The sequence below is a fragment of the Grus americana genome, chromosome 4, assembly GCF_028858705.1.
Source record: "Grus americana isolate bGruAme1 chromosome 4, bGruAme1.mat, whole genome shotgun sequence".
In the NCBI taxonomy this organism is placed as follows: domain Eukaryota; kingdom Metazoa; phylum Chordata; class Aves; order Gruiformes; family Gruidae; genus Grus; species Grus americana.
In genome coordinates this window covers 6,226,447-6,244,743 of record NC_072855.1, presented here as the reverse complement: position 1 = coordinate 6,244,743, position 18,297 = coordinate 6,226,447, and the positions used below count along the sequence as shown (strand labels likewise).

Genomic DNA, 18,297 nt, shown 5'->3' with positions numbered 1-18,297 from the left:
CTTTTCTTTTCTTTTCTTTTCTTTTCTTTTCTTTTCTTTTCTTTTCTTTTCTTTTTTCCTTCCTTCCTTCCTTCCTTCCTTCCTTCCTTCCTTCCTTCCTTCCTTCCTTCCTTCCTTCCTTTTGTCCTTCCTCCCTCCCTCCCTCCCTTCCTCTCTCCCTTCCTCTCTCCCTTCCCCCCTTCCTTCCTTTCCTTCTTTCCATTCCTGCAATGGAAAAGCATCATTTAAAATAGATCTTATTATTTTCAAAGGGTAATATGCTATTTCTGAAGCAATAAATGCAGCACAAAATGTTCCAAACATGTTCATCCATCACAGTTTGATCAGAAATGTCAAACACAAGTTTGAAACCCGAAAGGCCAGTGACCAGCCAAGAGCTGAGCTATTCCAGGGAGAGGACAGTAAATCTGGGTTTCTTTACTGTCCACCAACCCTGCTCAAGAGGTTTCCTCTCCAGACTCATTGAGAAAATTCTCCAAGGGCATTTTTGGTGATGGGCCACAGTCCAAAACCTTAGCAATTGTCTTTGAAAAACAAGTAGGAAAGGAGAGGGACTTTTTGGTTACAGCAACCAAGTGTGAAGATTTGATGCATTTGGATGTGATACAGGGGGTTGTTTTAGAACCCGAGCTATGGACGAGGTTTACACACTTCCAGCTTTGTGTGACTCTCCTGAACTCTCAAAGAACCAGGCTTTTATACCTTTTCTAGCCGAGTTAATTTTCTGCCAGACCATTGAGCTGAGTCAGCTCCCCGAGTAGTCCGGGAGGTGCCAGTCTCTCCAAGCCCAGACCTGCAGCTGGGAGGAGGACCTCTCCTTTCCAAGCTACCGATTTAGCCAGCTATCCCCCAGGCACATGCCTGAACAACCCAGTGCCCAGTTTCCAACCTGGCCAGCCCGACTCCGAAACCCAACAGCTACCATCCCATCCCACCGAGCCCGACTCCGCGTCCTCGGCAAGGCAAAGAGGGGCTGGGCAGGTAACATCTCACCATCGCTAGCGCTAACAGATTCCTCTTAAAGTCTGGGATTTTTTAGCATTTTGCTTCAGTTTATGAACAAAGCACCCCTTCGCTTTTAGCAACAGGGAAGCCAGTCCGATTGCACGCCTTTTTTTTTTTTTTTTTTCCGGTTAATTTTTATCCTATTGTGCGGTTGCCGTGCTCCTGCAGCTGCCGTGTGCCAGGAAGCACTGGTTTAAACGCCGAAAAAAAAAAAAATAATAAAAAGAGCACCGTTTCCACGGGGAACCACGGCGCCCGGAGGGATGAATCGCCTCCCGGCCGGGAGCAGGGCGAACGAGCGGAGCGGGGCGGAGGAGCGGGCGGCTCCCCCGGTGGCCGGCCCCCGTGAGAGGCGGGCTGCACGGCGCCCCGCTGCCGGTAAGTGCCGCCGCCGGCATCCCCCTTCCCATCCCCGGGCAGCTCCTGCGATCCCCTCTCCCGGGCTGGGCTGCCCGCGGGCAGGGCTGCCGCTGCTCGCCGCGCCGGGTGGGACCCCCTTCTCCAGCAGGCTCCCCCCAGGTAGGTCCTGTACCCCCCCCGCCCCCTGAAGGACATCCCCCCAAACACTGACTCCCCCCAGAGCTGAGCCCCCCCCCTCCCCGCGCCTTCCTCCCCTCCGAGGCAGACCCCCTTCCCGGGCGGGACCCCCCAGCCCCTCCCCGGGCAGTTTCCCCCTGCTCCGGGCTGGTGCCCTGCAGCATCGTTGGGGTTTTGCTGCCCGGGATTGGGGATTTTGCCCCGCGGTGGGTGGGATTTGGCACCCCAGGACTGGGGTTTTGCACCCTAGGCGGTGGCGTTTTGCAGCCCAGGGGCTGGGGTTTTTGCTCCCCACCCCCACCCCATCCCACCCCCCAGTGTTGGGGTTTGACACCCCGGCTCAGTTGCTCCCCTAACACCAATGGGCACCCCTGTGTTTGCAGCGTGGGTTTAACTTTGCCTTGAGTTTTACTGCTGCGATTGCGCTTCAGTCTCTCCTCGCTCCTCGGAGAGGTGGTTGCAGTAGACTTGCTTTTGCTGTGGAAGAGCATGCACTTCTGCTACGGGGGAGATCTCAAAGGGCAAATCGCTGTGCTGTCTCACAGGCGCGGCTTGGATGTCTTGCGCTGGGGCAGAAACCGTCAGCCGTGCACAGCCAGGCTGGGATCTGCTCCGTGGGATGGGATCTGGGAGCCCTGCGAGCTGGTGTGAGTCCCTTGTACCCTGCTGCTGGGAAAAGCACCGCGCGCCGGGCTCAGCGGTACTGCTGAGCTGCTTTGAGCCATCTGGTTGCGTTCAACAGTCAGTTTCGAAGGTAAGGATCGTGTGTTTTGCTGGGTTTTCACAGCCGGGGCTGGTTAGCTGTCAGAGAGGTTGTAGGAGTTGTTCTGCACTGATTTGGAGGTAGAAGGAAACCATTCGTGCCCTGAGAAATGCTGCCCTTCAGATGGGAAAGTTGGATGGAGGAAGAGAGAGAGAAAAGGAAAGTCAGTGCAAAGGCTCTCTTGCTGCGTGGCCTCCTTGAATGCATGTTTTACAGGTGGAAGCATGCCCAGGGATGTTCCTGCTCCTTTATCACTGCACACCAGCCTTGCAGAGCAATGCACTGTTCAACAAATTCCTGAGCGATGCAGTCTCACCTTGGGGCAGAGGGGAGGAGGGAAGTGTGTTTTGAGGTTCTGGGGCAGGTACAGTTGCACGTTGATTTGTACTTGGTTTAGCAGAGGAGCAGAGTCTGGCAGCAAATATATTTCCAATTTTTCATAATTCCTCTAAGATTTTAAAGTGCAGTCGGCCTTGAGATTACAGAGCTATTTTTAGCTCCCCTGCCATCAAAAGATACCATTTAGTGATGAAATTAACCTTTTAGTTGGGATTTGCTTGCTGAATAAATTAGGTCAAACTTTCTGTATATTAAAGGAAAACCACTGAAATGATAGAGTTGCTTCGCTCAGGCAGACTCAGAACAGAATCTAGTCCACCAGTTTTTGAAGGGAAGCAAAACTGTAATGTCCAAATAAGAACAACGCGAACCCTAAGGCATCTGAGATCCCCAGGAAACCTGGGATGATCCGACATCACGGTACAGCTGAGCATTTATCCCATAGATTTAAGAGGACTCCTTACAGGAAAGGCTGAAAAACTGATGTTAAAGACAGACACTGTGCTGTACCAGCAGCATAACCACATGAGCTGCTGCAGCTTGTAGAAGAATACATTGTGAAAATACGTCCCTTGGAAGGACGGCACAGCCCGTTTTGTCCCAAAGATTTCCAGAGAGATGTGAAGATTGTATCATCCCCCGCTTTCCTGTATTAACAATTCTCCAGGTGGTTCAGGAGCAGCAATTCTTAGCAAGAGAGAAGTTGCTGGCTGCCCACTCAGAGGCAAAAAGGATGAGAGACATAAGCTTGGGTGCTTGGCTGTGACACTGACTGCAGATGGGCTTCCAGGATCTGCCTGGGGATCCTTGAAAAGGAGCCAGGAGCAGCAGGACCCTGCTGTCTGCACCCTGAACCCAAACCTGAAGTTTCAAGCACCCATCATCCCTTCTTGCTGCTGAATATTTGTTGTTGGAGAAATTGCGGATGTCAAATGAGGAGAGTCTCACTTCCAGCCCCGCAGTCTGTCCTTGTGTTGACCAACAAATAGTATGATGCAAGAAACTGTCTCTCTAACGTTTTGTGAGTGTGGACACATTTGTCTCCTGTATTTGTGCATCATTGTGTCATGCTCCTAGACGTATCCTGCATTAAGCAACCTGCTGTTAGTTTTTCACTTGAAAAGGACTTTTAACCCAGGCCAGGGGCTAAGGTGACACTGGAGTAGAATAAAGAGCTTGCAAAGATGAACTGTAATAGCTGTGTCCTGCTTGAAGTTTGAGCGTGGTGTGTGTTCACAGATCAGTACCAGAGCAACGTTGTGTAAGTAATGATCTGCTTTAGTTAGAGTTAGGCTAACACCGATACATACTTAACAACCATGTGAGCACAGTCATTGTTTGCAGATGGAAGGTATGACTTCTAAACCTTCTTGTTTCAGTGTTACATCTAAAAACCCCAGACAATCTCATCTATGAGGCCAAAGGAAAAAAGGAGAAAAGATTGACATTAATTAAGTCTAAGTTTTGCTATTCATGCCTTGGGAGCCTATCTTAATGCTGCATGCTCTTCCAGGAGAACATAGGGCTGACTGGATGATACTCATGTGCTAAAACTGGCTAGGGGTCAACTTGAGATGGAAATCAGAGGAGTGTTTCTAGATTTTGCAGGGGCTCCAGAGGTGTGAGGACACTCTCAGCAGGTATGGGAGGTGGCAGATGACCAGATGATCTAGAAGATGGATGTTGACCATGTAATGGACCTTGCGGTGGCAGGTTCTGTAACTTGGCCGGCTGTGCAGCCGTGCGCTGTCACCATATGATTTTGCCAGCCGGCAGTCACTGTGCCGTCTGTGCGGACCTCGTAAAGGGGAGAATGGGCTGAACAATTTTTCTGCCAGGAAATGAGGTTGCATTGAAATCAAACTGTTCCGAAGGAGCTCATCCCGTTTGGTGGCATCCTCAGTGGGGTTGTGTCCCATCCCACTTGGTGGGTGAGGGTAAGGATAACTTTTTAATTCTCTGCGCGGTAGTCAGGAGTAATGACAATTACTCAAGAGGTTCAAACAAATCACAACTTTACTTAAAACTCAGTGGAAGTGCTTGGCAAAAGTTATAACAATTCTGAAAACTCAGCGGAACCATGAGAGATAACGGCTTAGCAAAACTTGTAACGATATTACCCTAATGTGCCGAAAACGAAGTTAGAGACAAAGAGAATGGTGGAGAGGAACAGAGAGAGGGACAGAGAGAAAGAAAGGGAGGAAAAGAAAAGAGATATCATCACCTTTGGATCCAGCGATGTTCTCTGCTTGTAGTTGTAATCCTCACATGGCGGGCGTGCGCCAAAAACTTATGCTTCCCCTTTTTGTAACCCGATGTGCCTGCCCCACAGGTGGGCGGTCTGTCACCACTGAGCACGCGGAGTGTGTGCTCAGGAATGTTCTAGAAATGAGTCGGTGCGTTGTGGGGCTCCTGGGGGTCTCGCAGTCCCCGTCTCTTTGGGGACGACTGAGCGATGACCCCTCCTGGGCACGAATGCTCAGGAGACAGACAGTCCCTGTCTGCTCACACGGAGGCCATCTTGCCTCCGCAGGCTCCACTCGTTTGTCCTTGCTTGTGTTAAGATGGATGTTTGCGACATTCACTCGTTACTGGAGCTCCACACCACCCCGTGGCTCAAAGAAACGTCTTGACTTCTTCCTGGAGGTCATCGTCTAGAGTGGTCATTCTTACATAGTGAACAGAGGGGGAAAGGAGAGAAGAGAAGGAGGAGATGGCACGGGTGATCATTTGGTGAACAACAGCTATGCCAATCATTAAAAATAGGAAACCGACAGCTAATGTTAGTCCCATTTTCATTAACCATGCCCCCCATCCCACGAGTCCCATGGATTGTAGGATGGATTGTAACCAAGAGTTCAGGGTCTCACCATCAAACCAGTCTTCTGGTTGCATGGATTGAAAAAGTTCCGCCATCTGCTCTGTTATCTCCTTCGGTTTTGTTTGACCCTCCTCTACTGAGGTAGTAGCGTTGTGTATGGTGATACAACATCCTCTATTGGTGGACTTCCCACAAACTCCTTGTTCTTTAAGCGATATCATACCCAGGGCTAGACAATTCTGAAGGGTCATCATCGATACCTGTTGGGCCTGTAAATTTAACTCTCCAAAGGCATACCATGTCCAGTTACTGAAAAGATGTATCTGCCAGGTAATATTTTCTAGGGCAAATTGGTGCCGTTTTAAGGTTACATAAAGGGTAAAAATATTTTCAAACTTTAACACAGCTATTTGCCCATCATATAATAGTTGGGAATTTAACTCCATTAATCACTCATTTGGGGCGTGTCTTGGGATTCTTTCCTGCTTCTCTATGTGACCGCTGGGAAGGTATTGTAAAATTCAAAACACAGAATGGATACAAAGAAGGGATACCCAATCCACACCTCAGACCACATGATATTCCAATGTTAAGTAAGAATAAAATTTTCCATTGGAGCATCCCCATGCTAACCCCAAAGGTTAGTTTTACAGGTATATTGATCCATGTCATTCACAGCATATATAAGAAGTTTGGTGTTTAAGGGTGTCCCCTGTGGGGGATAATGGGTAAAGGGTACTCCACACCGTTCTTGTTTGCTAAGATTTTCACTTTCAGGAAAGTGATGTCGCAAGCTTTGTCGCTATTTTGCCATCCCTTTGAAGGATATCCCCAGCACGTGCACGTATCTCGGATTAGCGTTCTGAGACTACCAATAAATCAAGTTTTGGGAGTAATGATGGGAGTATATCCTGGTTGTCAAAGGTGATGTTTCCAGCAAGTATGTCCCCTTTGCTGCTGGTAAATAAGGGGTTTGATCCATCTGTCGGAGACATTTCTCCCAGACCGAGTATCGCTTTCCTGCACCTTTAAAGCTGCGTGAACGAAACCCAATGTTTGCGACATTGACTCGTGACCGGAGGTCCACAGGTTGTTGGAAAGAATGGCACGGATTATCCTCTTTCCTGTCAATAACGTGAGAGCTGGAGACAGGGTTTTGAATTTCGCTTTTATGGGGTGTTATCAGGAAATGTTGTCCAAGGAACATTTTCATTAAGACAGATGTACTTAAAACACCCTGTAGACTTTGAGCAGCACCTGCTCGGGGGTCTGCCGCAGAGCTTGATGTCCAACAAAGCTGCTTGTTGTCAGCACTGGAGCAGGAGAGCTTCAGGGCTCACTCAGCAAGTCCCAGCTTGGTGAGGAGGGGCAGAGGAGGAGCTTTCCTTCCTAATTTCTTCTAGACAGCTTTAGTTATTTCTTGATTTTTACTTTTTATTTTTATTTTTTAACTTGAAAGAAAGGAAACCATTAAATCCAGCAAGTAAGTAGAAGTCAGGGGAGGGAGCTGAGAATTTTGAAGGTTGAATGGGTGGATGCAATACACAATTACATCCAAGGAAAAAATCAGCATTGCTTTTACAAAAAGCCCCCCAGCCTCACAATCATATGAGAGTGCTTGGAAGAAGACAGCAAGTATGTGGATGAGAAGCACCTAGCTGGTGTAGACTGCTTGGATTTCTGAAAGGTTTTCAATATGGTCCCTCATGGCAGGGGCTTTTAGGGAAAATTAATAGTCCAGAGTTGAAGGAAGTTCCTTGTGTGAATAAATACTTGTCTGCAAGCTGAAGTGCAGGGGGAAGTGGATGGTGAGTTGCCACGTGGAAGAGATGTCAGCGACGCTCTTTACAGGGATAGGGGCTGGGAAGTGTGGGGTTCAATAAATCTCTAACTGGAAAAATTGTGAATTGTGAAGTGGTGATATTTGCAGGTGAAACAAAGTTCAGTCAGGGCATGAAGGGTAAGGCCTGGCTTAAAGAATTGCAGAAAAGCTTTTATGAGGCTCATTGAGCATTAAAATAGAAGAAGAAATTCAACTGTGAAGTGATGGGGTTTGGGGGAGATGGAGAGAACCTAATTTCCTCATTTCATCCTGTTTTCCTGTGTAAAGCAGCGAGCTCTGAGCTGACCATTACTGCTCAGGAATGAGATCTTTGGATGGCGATAGGCGGTTCTGTGGAAAGGTCAGCTCGGTGCTAAGTGCCAATCAAAAGCAGCAAACCACGTTAGGGATTGTTATGAAAGGGAAGCAGGACAAAACAGAGAACATCGTTATGCCGATATATAAATCCACAGTGCATTTACCTCTTGGGAATTGTTTGTAGTTTTGGTCCTTCTCAGAGGCTCAGAAGAGCAGGAAGGATGGCCAGGAGTCCTCAATTGCTTCTGTAGGAGGAACGAGCAAGTTGGTGAAGGCTCCTCAGCCTGACCAAGAGATGATGAGGGAGCTGGGGGATGTGACAGAGATTAAAGAGCCCACCAGTGGCACTGAGAGAGTGGATGGGGATTGCTTGCGTCATGCCTTTTCCAATACAAGGACCAGAGGACATCCAACGAAACTAGCTGGTAACAGGCTCAAAACAAGCGAAAAGAGGTGTTTCTTTGCATGGTGCATAGCTGAGCTGTGGAAGTCATTGCTATAGAAGGTCATGGATGCTAAAAGTTTGCATGAGCCAAAGGGGAAGCAGGGCAACTTCATGACTTAGAAGTCCTTGAAACCATCTTTAGAGGTAATTCTGGATCATAGGCTGCTGGAAGGAAAAACAGACATTGAGGAAATTTTGCTACATGCCACTTTGTTCTTATAATCCTCCTAAGGTGACGCTTGGCCATGGTGAGGCACGGCATGTTGGAGTACATGGACATGTATCCTGACCCATTCTCACACTGTGTCTAGTAGGGATGCCCTGGGGATGTGGGATTGACCTGAGGGTATTGTGGAAGCACAGCCCAGTCACAGGAGAAGCAGTGGTGTTCAAATGTAAAAATTTGATGTCTGGAAGTATTTGTATAATTCTCTTTTCCCTGCAAGTTTTGCCTCTGTGTTCCCATTAACCACACCAGTGAACGTCGAACTGCTGGAAGTTTTGCAGTGCACCAATCCCACCTTCCCAGGCACCTGTGCCACCACTCGGTCAAAGTCTGGGAACTGAGCTGTGGACACAAGCACGTGAACTTCCTCGACTTTAAAGTCCCCCGCTACGGAGTTGGGAGCATCCTCTCCCAGCTGGGCACAGAAGGGACATGACTCTGCACCTCAGATGCCTCAATTACTTGTTTACTTGCATTAAGCTCCCTGCGGTTGCTGGCAGCTCTGCGTGGCCATTCAGACTGTAGGATGGAGCTGCTCACCACGGTAGTAAAAAGCTTTTAACTTCAGAGCCTGAAAAAGCACCAGGACAACCCAGGGCAGAGCATGTACTGAACAGTGGCGTTACGAAAGCAGCCAGCCTGGGCAAGCAGTATCACCCACTCCGTGGGCGGCAAAGATGATAATGAGAATATAGAATGATAAGATCATAGAAAGGTTTGGGTTGGAAGGGACCTTAAAGATCATATGTTGTCCATATTTTGTGGACATAGTATGCTGTTCAGTGGGATTTAGCAGAGCTGCTTTAATTTTGGATTTTGGTTGCTTATTTGTCCTCTCTCTGCTCTCAGTACTTTTTTTTTTTTTTAATCACGCTTCACCTGATGCATTTTCATCCACAGGAGAGCTTTTAATTGCCATGAAGGACTTCAGCCAGTGCTGCGTATTTACCCTCACCCTCAGGGTTTCAGACACTTCTAATGGACTGATAACCACGGGACAGTGATGGCACAGACACAGCAGGGTGTGTGGATTTTTCTTGAAGTAAATGAAGCATAAACAGTATTTCTATACTTCCTTTCATAGACATACAAGTCATGTATTAAAGTCCTTTTTTTTTTTTTTTCCCCTTTCCTCTCTTTCAGAGTTTAACAGTGGGAAGATGCTGATGGACAAAAATGAAACTTGGCTTTCTAATTTCTCCTCCGCTGCCTCCTCCTTTATGAAAGGAGATGGCAACTGGACAGGGATCGGGCTCCAGGAGGTGGTCATCGGGCTGATACTAACCCTCATTGACCTGATCACACTCCTGGGAAATACAATAGTCTTCATCTGCCCGGTGGTGGAGAAGAGGCTGCGCACCGTCACCTATATGTTTATCATGTCCTTGGCCATGGCAGATTTCCTTGTGGCGTGTCTGGTCATGCCCTTTAGGTAAGAAGTGCTCGTAAGGTGAGATCAGATGGCGGTGCGTGCATGCCATGTCACTTCTCCTAGCACGGCGGCCGCTGTTCGAGCAGGGCTGGCTAGAAGTTCCTGTGCTGTGCTTCGGGCTGGGCTCTCCAAAGAGTTTAACTGTGGGTCGGTGGTTATATGTGTTTCTGTGCCTCAGTTTCCCTACCCCTTTTAATGAGCCCCCTTATAACGAACGGAAGAGAATTCCCACGGGTGTTTTTCTTGTAGGCTATAGAGGGACCCTGGCTGCTGGTGTGAGCTAGATATGCAGCTCTTCAGGTGGCTCCAGTGAGATGAGTCCCCTCTTCCAGGACCAGCTCTGTGTTGCACGCGGGGCCAGCACGGTTGCTAGATGATTTTGCACGCTCTGTGTGTTTGGGGAATGCGAGATGAGGCGTGTCAGCATAGAGCGTAATGACTGCATTGATCCTGCTAACTTTTCAAATGGACAGCCAATCACAGAGCGTGTTTTTCCCCCATTTTTCTTAGTCAAGACTGACTATTGAAATCAGTGGAGTTAAATTCTAAGCTTTCCATTTTACACTTCTTTACCCTTATCTTTTATTTTCTGGGAGTGGGAGGGAGAAGCAAAAATGTTCCTTACTAGCGTAAGAAAACGGATGATTTCATATTACTGAACTTGAAAGGCTATTGCAGAGATGTTATTCTTCATATTCTTGGTGAAACACAGAATTTTGTTTGTTCCTGCTGGTTCAGACAACATACCGGTGGAGTTTGTGGGGAAGGCCGGTGACCTGGCGAAATAAATCTTTTGCCTGCATAAACAGGCCAGGAGAACTGTGGTCTGCAGCAGGATAGCAGATGGGGGAATTGTTTTGCCCCTATCGCCTGACTGCGTTGCACATCGATAACCAGCAAAGTTGTTATGGGGACAAAGACCATCTCCCCTCTCTCTGTCTAAATGTAAGGATTATTTTATTTTAGCATAAATAGGGTAACTTAGGCTCACCCTATATTTAATGGAGGAAGAGGCACTTCAGAGGGCCATTCTCCCTGCATGAGGTTTATATTTAGGGGAGCTTCACTGCCTGGCTAAAACATAATAAAGCACATGCAGAAATCAGTTTACTTGTAGGCTCTGGCTGCCTTGTGCTGTAAAATGGCCGTAGGTTGGTGTAAAGCTTGGGGGGGGATGCACCCCATTTAGTGTTCTTGGAGCAATATGAAGAAGCTGAACTCTTTTCACATTTTGTGCTTTCGTTCTCACAGGGCTGCCTACGCTTTTGAATTTGGCACCGAAAGACGTTTTCCCAACAAGCAATTACAAACTGAGTTATAGTGTCAGGTGGAAAAAAAAAAAAAAAAAAAGCAGTTAATGGTGCCCTTTAAAAAAATCTTACTGCCAATTTCAATTCTAAGCTTGGTGACTTTTTAAGTTCAGGTTCTGAAATCATCCATCTGTATTCACCTGTTTCTCCCCTCTACCTGGTGCTACAAATACCCACCTGAGGGGCTTGACGATGATCTAACCTCTCCTACTCTATTAAAGTCGGCAGGAATGAGGGTAGTGACTTAACCAGGAGATTTGTATTGCGTTTTTTGCTCCATGTTGGAGAAAGACGGGGTTGTGGAAGTGGCTCTTTGCCAGACAGGGGTTGGAAGGGTCTCCAGGTTGGCTGATCTTGTTCCCTGAATCGCCAGTTCAAATTTCCAGTTACTCAGCATCCTCATAACTTCTGCCTCCTGACGTGGTATTTGCGATGGGGGTGACGGGAGGGAGCGGTAGCAAAGAGCAAGGTGGGTGTCGCGGCAGCTGTAATTTCCCCCTGTAAGACTGATGGCATCCCCCATAACTGGAGGCAGATCTCTTCCTCATCAAGGGGAACGAGGGAATTTGGCATCAGGTTTTGCTCCGTTAGGAACGCAAAGGGGAAGGGAATTGAATGATTCCTACCTTTAGGCTCCCAGGAAAGCATGGAAGGAACAAGAAGAAACAGCTGAAAAATATGTTTCATTGGGAATTCTGTCTGCGGTTTCTCATGCCCAACAAGAAAGGAGAAGAAGGGCCCAACAGGGATGAGGAGGGGACCACAGCTGTGAAGAATATGAGTGGAGGGGAAGGATCATAGAATCAGAACCACAGAACAGTTTGGGTTGGAAGGGACCTCTAAAGGTCATCTCGTCCAACCCCCCTGCAATGAGCAGGGACATCTTCAACTAGACCAGGTTGCTCAGAGCCCCGACCAGCCTGACCCTGAATGTTTCCAGGGATGGGGCATCTACCACCTCTCTGGGGAACCTGTGCCAACATTTCGCCACCATCAATGTAAAAAATTTCTTCCTTATATCTGGTCCGAATCTCCCCTCTTTCAGTGTCAAACCATTACCCCTTGTCCTATCAAAGGATAGTAGAGGGCATTACAAAGGGGGAAGGATTTCCATGAAAACCAAAGGCTTTGCTATGCAGCCAGGGAGAAAATGGCCCACCTAGGAGAGTGATATCTTGTTTAGCAACAAAATCTACGGAGGGGAGCAAAGAGCAGAGCATGACTGATGCTTTGTGCCCCTCCTGAGTGCCCTGGCATCACCTGGTGTGAAGCCTTTCCGGCTTTTGGTGGGCCACATGGTGAGGAACAGACCCTGCCATCTCCATTGGGCGTTGTTCAGCCCTGCTGATGGAGCGGCTCTTGGTCCACATCTTTCCTACGTCTCGGCTTCGTATCTATGTTGCTCTTTTGAATTGCAGTTTGCTCCTCAGTCGGAATGTTAGCACATGCCAAAGAGAAGGAAAGAAATTATCTTAGGAGCCAGTTTGGCTCAGGAAATGTGATAGAAAGCAAAAACAAGGTTGTTGCCTGGTGTCTTAATTTCATAAGAGTAAGACTGCTGTTTTGTTCCTGGTTTGGCTTGTTTGCAGGAGCGGCTCAGCTGTGCTTAGCTTGTTGTCTGGGTACTCCAGCCAGCCCAGCCATTTCCAGGCTGAGTATTTCCAGCTACTCTTTTCATTTGCAAGCATAAGTGAAACACAGAGGTGACTTCACTTCTGCTCATACTGCGCATTTCTTTGGGCCTTTATTATTCCTTTTAACCAGCATCATTTCCAAGCTGCAGAGACTTTTTACATCAGAGAAAAGGGAACAGGTATCCACTACCCTGTGCTGTTAGAACATCTGCAAGGTCAGGTGCATCCCACCAGATGCGTGCTGATGAGAGCTAGGTACCTGCTCCGCTGGGATCCGTGTCAGGGATGTTCATGACAGCAGCACGGTCTACTTCTGGAAGGCCATGGTGCTCATACCACAGGCTTTGCAGCATCTCTGGAGATAAGGAGGACTTCTGAGGAATGGTGCCAAGACATTCAAGTCCTTTACTAGACTCATGCCTCAACTTCTCTATGTCTCATTTCCCCATCTAGAAAAGAGCCACAAAACCTTTCCATGTGTGTGCAGTGGGACCCTCCATGCTGCCCATGCGGAGGCCACCACGGTGTAGGGACAGGTTCTGCTGTAGATGAACGTTTGCTTGATTTTTTGCGTAGCATCCTGCATAACAAAAAGCTGCCGAGGGCTGGAGCCCTTCAGCCAGCACTGTACCTACCCACTTACATTAGCTGTGCTCTAAAAGAACCTTCATAAAGTCATTCTAATGAGTTGTTGCTAATTAGATGCAGAACAGAGGTTGGTTTCTAACTCCTCTGACATCAAGGTGACTCTCTCTGCCCTTGCCGGACAGCACAGCCCACCTGCGTGCACCGCTCCGCAGCAGCCCGACTTTCACCGTATTTGACCAGCAAGCTGGGAACTTCACAGATAATTAAAGCTTTGCAGGACTAGGCAGTTACTCAGCCTTTCACATCAAATTCACACACAATGGTTATGGCAGCAGCACCCCAGGAGCTGCAGAAAGCTGCTGAAAGAAAGGGGAAGCGAATGGCATCTAACTGAACGCTATAGAAACATGCATCAACCCTTCTACAGCTGCCATATGTTCCTTCCTTTGCTGCTCACTTCTCACAGGCCCCTCTTGACTTTGTTACAAATAATTTTGGCATAATATCTGCTTTTTGCTGGTGTATTTACCTCGCTGAGGCATATGTGAGCTACATAACATACAAGCCACATAGGCTTCCTCCTAGAATTTATTGGTGTTTACCCAAGAGTTGAAAACCTTTTGTTTTGAAGCTTGAGACCAGATGAAAAGTGAGTTTCCTGGAGGAGGGAGCATCTTCCATGCCCCAGGAATTGGGGAGAATTCATAAAAGTCTGTGCTGCATAAGGCACTGGAAAAGCTGTGATAAATAAATGTGTATGTAAATTTGGGGAGCTCTGCGGGGCAAAGCACCTCTCTCAAGGGAGCTGCTTGTCACAGAGTGCAGGCAAGGAGCATAAGTTTGGTCTTCTTCAGCCGTGCCCCACCTGTGGGTTATTGCCTTGGGTTGCATTTTGAGGATGAATCCCTGCTGTCCGACTGAGCCTCCCTACACTGCACGCCCGCCTTTAGTATCTCCGTGTTAAAATACGGCATCGCCTCAGTGGAGGCTTGAAGAAAGGCATGAAATCAGTCCTTCTCGCTTTGGTTTCTACCCATTTTCTCTGGCAGTATCATTTACGAGGTGACGGGGATGTGGTTGTTCGGGAAGCTGTTCTGCAAAGTCTGGATCTCCTTTGATGTCATGTTCTGCACTGCATCCATCGTCACGTTGTGCTTCATTAGCCTGGACAGATACTGCTCCGTGGTGACCCCCTACCACTATTCAAAAAGGATGTCCCGTGGCAGGTGAGTGGAGTTGCTCCTCACTTTGAGTCCTTCCAAATTTGTACTTGGCCATGGCCTGTATTGACTGGGGACCAAATGAGCTATTGACAGTTGCTGCAGAGTGATGTGGCAAAAGGATCTTTGCACTGTTGAAAACTTCACAGAAAATGTGGTGCAGGAGAAAAGGAGAATGCAGCAGAGCTGGTTTGATGGTGCTCCTGGAAAAACGCGTTCTGAGTTAAGGATGGGTTGCAAAATGGGGTAGAAACCGGTGGTGTGGGCTGACTTGTGCCTACAGCTTCTGCCCTTTGCAGGCGTTTCATGGGAATTTCCACAAGGGCTAGGGAAAATGACACCCAGAAGAATGCATGTAGCAGTAGTCTTCCCCCTCTTAAACTCATGATATTCATGGGAGAAATAGAAAACAGGATAAATTTCCAAGCTCCTGTCAAGGTTTCATGTGCAATGTTGAAATGAGGACTGCAGGGTGGGGAAAGCTGTCTGAGGGTGGGCAGAGAGGACGCTGCAGTTGCAGGGTGCATTACAAGGTGGGTTCAGGCTCTTTCGGGGATGTTTTTCCCGCTGTGACTCTTGCTGTGTACGATTTGCGGAGCGCGGGCAGTCGCCAAAACGAGGAGGGGGCTGTGCAGCCTGCGGTGCCACAGAGCAAGCACTGCAGTGGTACTGAGGATCTAGTGTCCATCACCTCCACCCTACTGCTCCTCAGAGGATGAGATAGTGGCCAGATATTAAAGCTGAAACCAAATAGAAAAAATCTACAAGGTGTTGTTTTAAATATTTACAAAAATCCTCTGTAAAACCTTTCCTCTTCTTTTTTTCAGCCGGCTCTGAGCATCCCTTACACCGACCCCAATTCTGTAACCCAGAGACCCAATTACCCAGTTAGAGATACTCACGTATGGACTTGTTCTACCCCAGCTTTTTTCCTGCTTGGCCACTTCTCCAAGCCCTGTGGGACTGCTGAGCAGTGGTCTCCCACACAGGTTACCATGGGGATTGAATCGTACCGGATGTTCTGAACTCAAAATAACTCAGACCCTTTCTTCCCTTCTCGTGTCTTTCACAGATGCATCATGATGACCTGCATGGTCTGGGTATACTCCTCCCTCATTTCTTTCCTTCCCGTCATGCAAGGCTGGAACGAGATCCCCGGGGTGGACTTCGATGCAGGCAGAGAATGCATCTTTGTCACCAACTGGATTTTTGCCATCGTGGCTTCTGCTCTGGCATTTTTTGTTCCCTTCATGGTCATGTGTAGCATGTATTTCTTCATCTACCGAGCTTCACGGCTCAAGGCCACTCGTATCATGTCTCAGACCCTGGAGATTCACTACCACCCCAACAGCAAGCGGCAGAACCATCTGCAGCTGGAGAACAAGGCCACGCGGACCATTAGCATTATCATTTCAGTCTTTGTGCTGTGCTGGCTGCCGTACTTTGTCCTGAACGTTTGGCTTGCTGCCAGAGGCACCGACTCCACCAGCACAGTCTTGGTTGACACCTTCAAGATCATCACTTGGTTAGGGTATTGCAATTCCACCATCAACCCAATGCTCTATGCTTTCCTGAACCGGGACTTCCAACGGGCCCTGAAGAAGCTGCTCATTTGCAGGCACAGGTCTCAGGTGGACATTGGAGAAGACATGGTTTCCATAGCCACATTTTCCAAGACTGCTCCAGACCTAGAATATAGCATTACAGTGCCAGGGCCCAATGGTGCCCTGAAGGGCAAACCCAAGTAATAGGGATGCAGAATCAGTTCCTGGAGGTGGTGGTACAGAAAGTGCCAGAGCACATCCTAATGGAAAATAACGGGTAGGAAAATAGGGGAAAGAGGGGCTGGAATGTTACAGCTTGGGGCATACAATGAAGATGCATCCCTTCATCTTCCACAGTTTTACAAATGAGGACCTTTGATATTTTAGGGGTAATTTCTTATAACTAATGGAGCTAATTCCTTCCTGGGTAATTATTTTTTAATGAGCATTTCCTAAGACAAATTGAATCTTTATGCTGGGGGAAAAAAAAAATCAGTATGATAATGTGAACTTGTCTTTGTGTACATCTGGTGATCTACAACCTAAGGTGGGACAGTATTTCTTTCTTATCAAGCCACTGTAGCACTCATCTTGCAGCTTACATTACAAATTTGACCAGGTTTAATAACTCCACGTGTGCCGGTCTGTGTATGGGAGTTAGGAGGGATGTGCTCGAAGAGCCGAGGTCGTGTCTTTACAAAGGCAGCACGTGGTCCAGCAGCTTGTGCTCTCCGCAGTCTGGGCTGTTGCTCAAGGTTCAACTCACTCCTGAAACGCTGAGAGGTTCAGAGCTTTCCACTTTCAGACTTGGTGTTTAACACTATAGGGTGGGTTCAGCAGCAGGCAGGAACGGGCAGGAGGAATGCTCTATGTGCACAGACAGCGTGGCTACTGTTTGTAACATCTAAGATCATTGCTTCAGTGGCTTTCTGTGAATTAGCTGTGAGTTCCCTTATTAATTCTGGAAGGGAATATCCGATGCATCAGAACCCAGGAAACGAGTGAGACTTGCTGAAATGCTTGTAGCATCAATAGCACCGAATGCCTGGGGAGTTCAGAGGGGGCTACGTGTGACCGACACCAGCCAAACTGCACGTGAGGTGGAATTATTACTTACCTGAGTGTTTTGCACTTGTGATGTCTACACCTTGACGCTATGAGCATAGCTATAGAGTATTGCTGGACCACACAGCCATAAAAACCAGAAGATGATAAATGGGAATGATGATTTTTACCACTGCCAAGTGCTTGTCTGGACTTCAAACAGCATCGAACAGCACCAACTCCCCACAGGCGGGCCATGGAACACCTCACTGAAGGATTACCCTGAAAAGGCAGGACTGCTCCCGACCATCTCTGCAGCATCTAACAGTCAGTAAAAGTGGGACCTGAGCCCCCAGGACCACAGCTTTTCTGCAGCAGTCACCTGAGGACTGGTAACCACTCAGACCACAGCCACCGCTTGCCCCAGGATGGTTCTGGTGGGGTCTCATGCTGGTTTACATGGGAGAGTCACTGCTCTTAGACTGCTCTTCTGCGGATGTGAAACGCTTCCAGGGTGGTTTCTAAAAGGGCTTTTTCCGAGTGCTCAATCGCCCACCTGGGACAGGCAAGGCTTCTGCAGCCTGGGAAGCAGAGCAAACACAGCAGAAAGACATCCAGGCTAACATATCATTCTAAAACTACTGGAGTGAGGGATTCAGAAGGGTGAAGAATGTCACTTTGTTAATAAATAAAAAAGGAGGGGTTAGTGAAAGTCCTGAGGTGTTCTGCTCTGCCGGCTCAAAGGTAGCAGAGGACTGTCCTCAGAGGTGTAGCAAAAAGCAAGTAGCTACTGCCTGGAGCAGCTCAGCTACTGAGGACACTGTGCAAGTTCTCTCTCAAGAGCCTGGTAGAAGAAACAGCCCTGACCTGGGGTTGCAACACTGGTACTCTTGTCAAATGACGTCTCAGAGTGCTTTAGGTCTCCCAGCTCCTACAACTCCAATAACAACGCAGAAGCAGTAAGAAGAACTACACAATCCTGCCCTCATTCTGGAGGAAGCATCTAGATCCAGTGGGCACAAAGGCGGACAGGCAGGATTCTTGCTTCTGCCACCCAGTTCATTTTGATAAAACAGGACAACGAATGATGTTTCAGCCCCAAAAGCTATGGGGGGAGGGAGTGGAAGGGTAGGCAACACCCTCTGCAAGAACAGGCTAGGACTGCAGCGCTGCACAGCCCCAGACCAGAGCTCCTTTGTGCAGGACCGTAAGCTGGCAGCTGTCCTTGCCTCCATGTTCAGGTGTCCCT

General features: G+C 48.2%; 1 protein-coding gene across 1 annotated transcript; it reads left to right on the top strand.

Annotated features, from left to right (window-relative positions):
• The first annotated feature begins 1,394 nt into the window (after nucleotides 1–1,394).
• LOC129206128 (octopamine receptor-like) lies at nucleotides 1,395–16,396 on the top strand. The gene is made up of 6 exons (XM_054824842.1): nucleotides 1,395–1,524; nucleotides 2,088–2,296; nucleotides 9,177–9,298; nucleotides 9,420–9,708; nucleotides 14,290–14,466; nucleotides 15,533–16,396. Exons 3-6 carry the CDS (start codon nucleotides 9,280–9,282, stop codon nucleotides 16,206–16,208), a joined length of 1,161 nt encoding a protein of 386 aa, XP_054680817.1. The 5' UTR covers nucleotides 1,395–1,524; nucleotides 2,088–2,296; nucleotides 9,177–9,279; the 3' UTR covers nucleotides 16,209–16,396.
• Nucleotides 16,397–18,297: the final 1,901 nt, after the last annotated feature.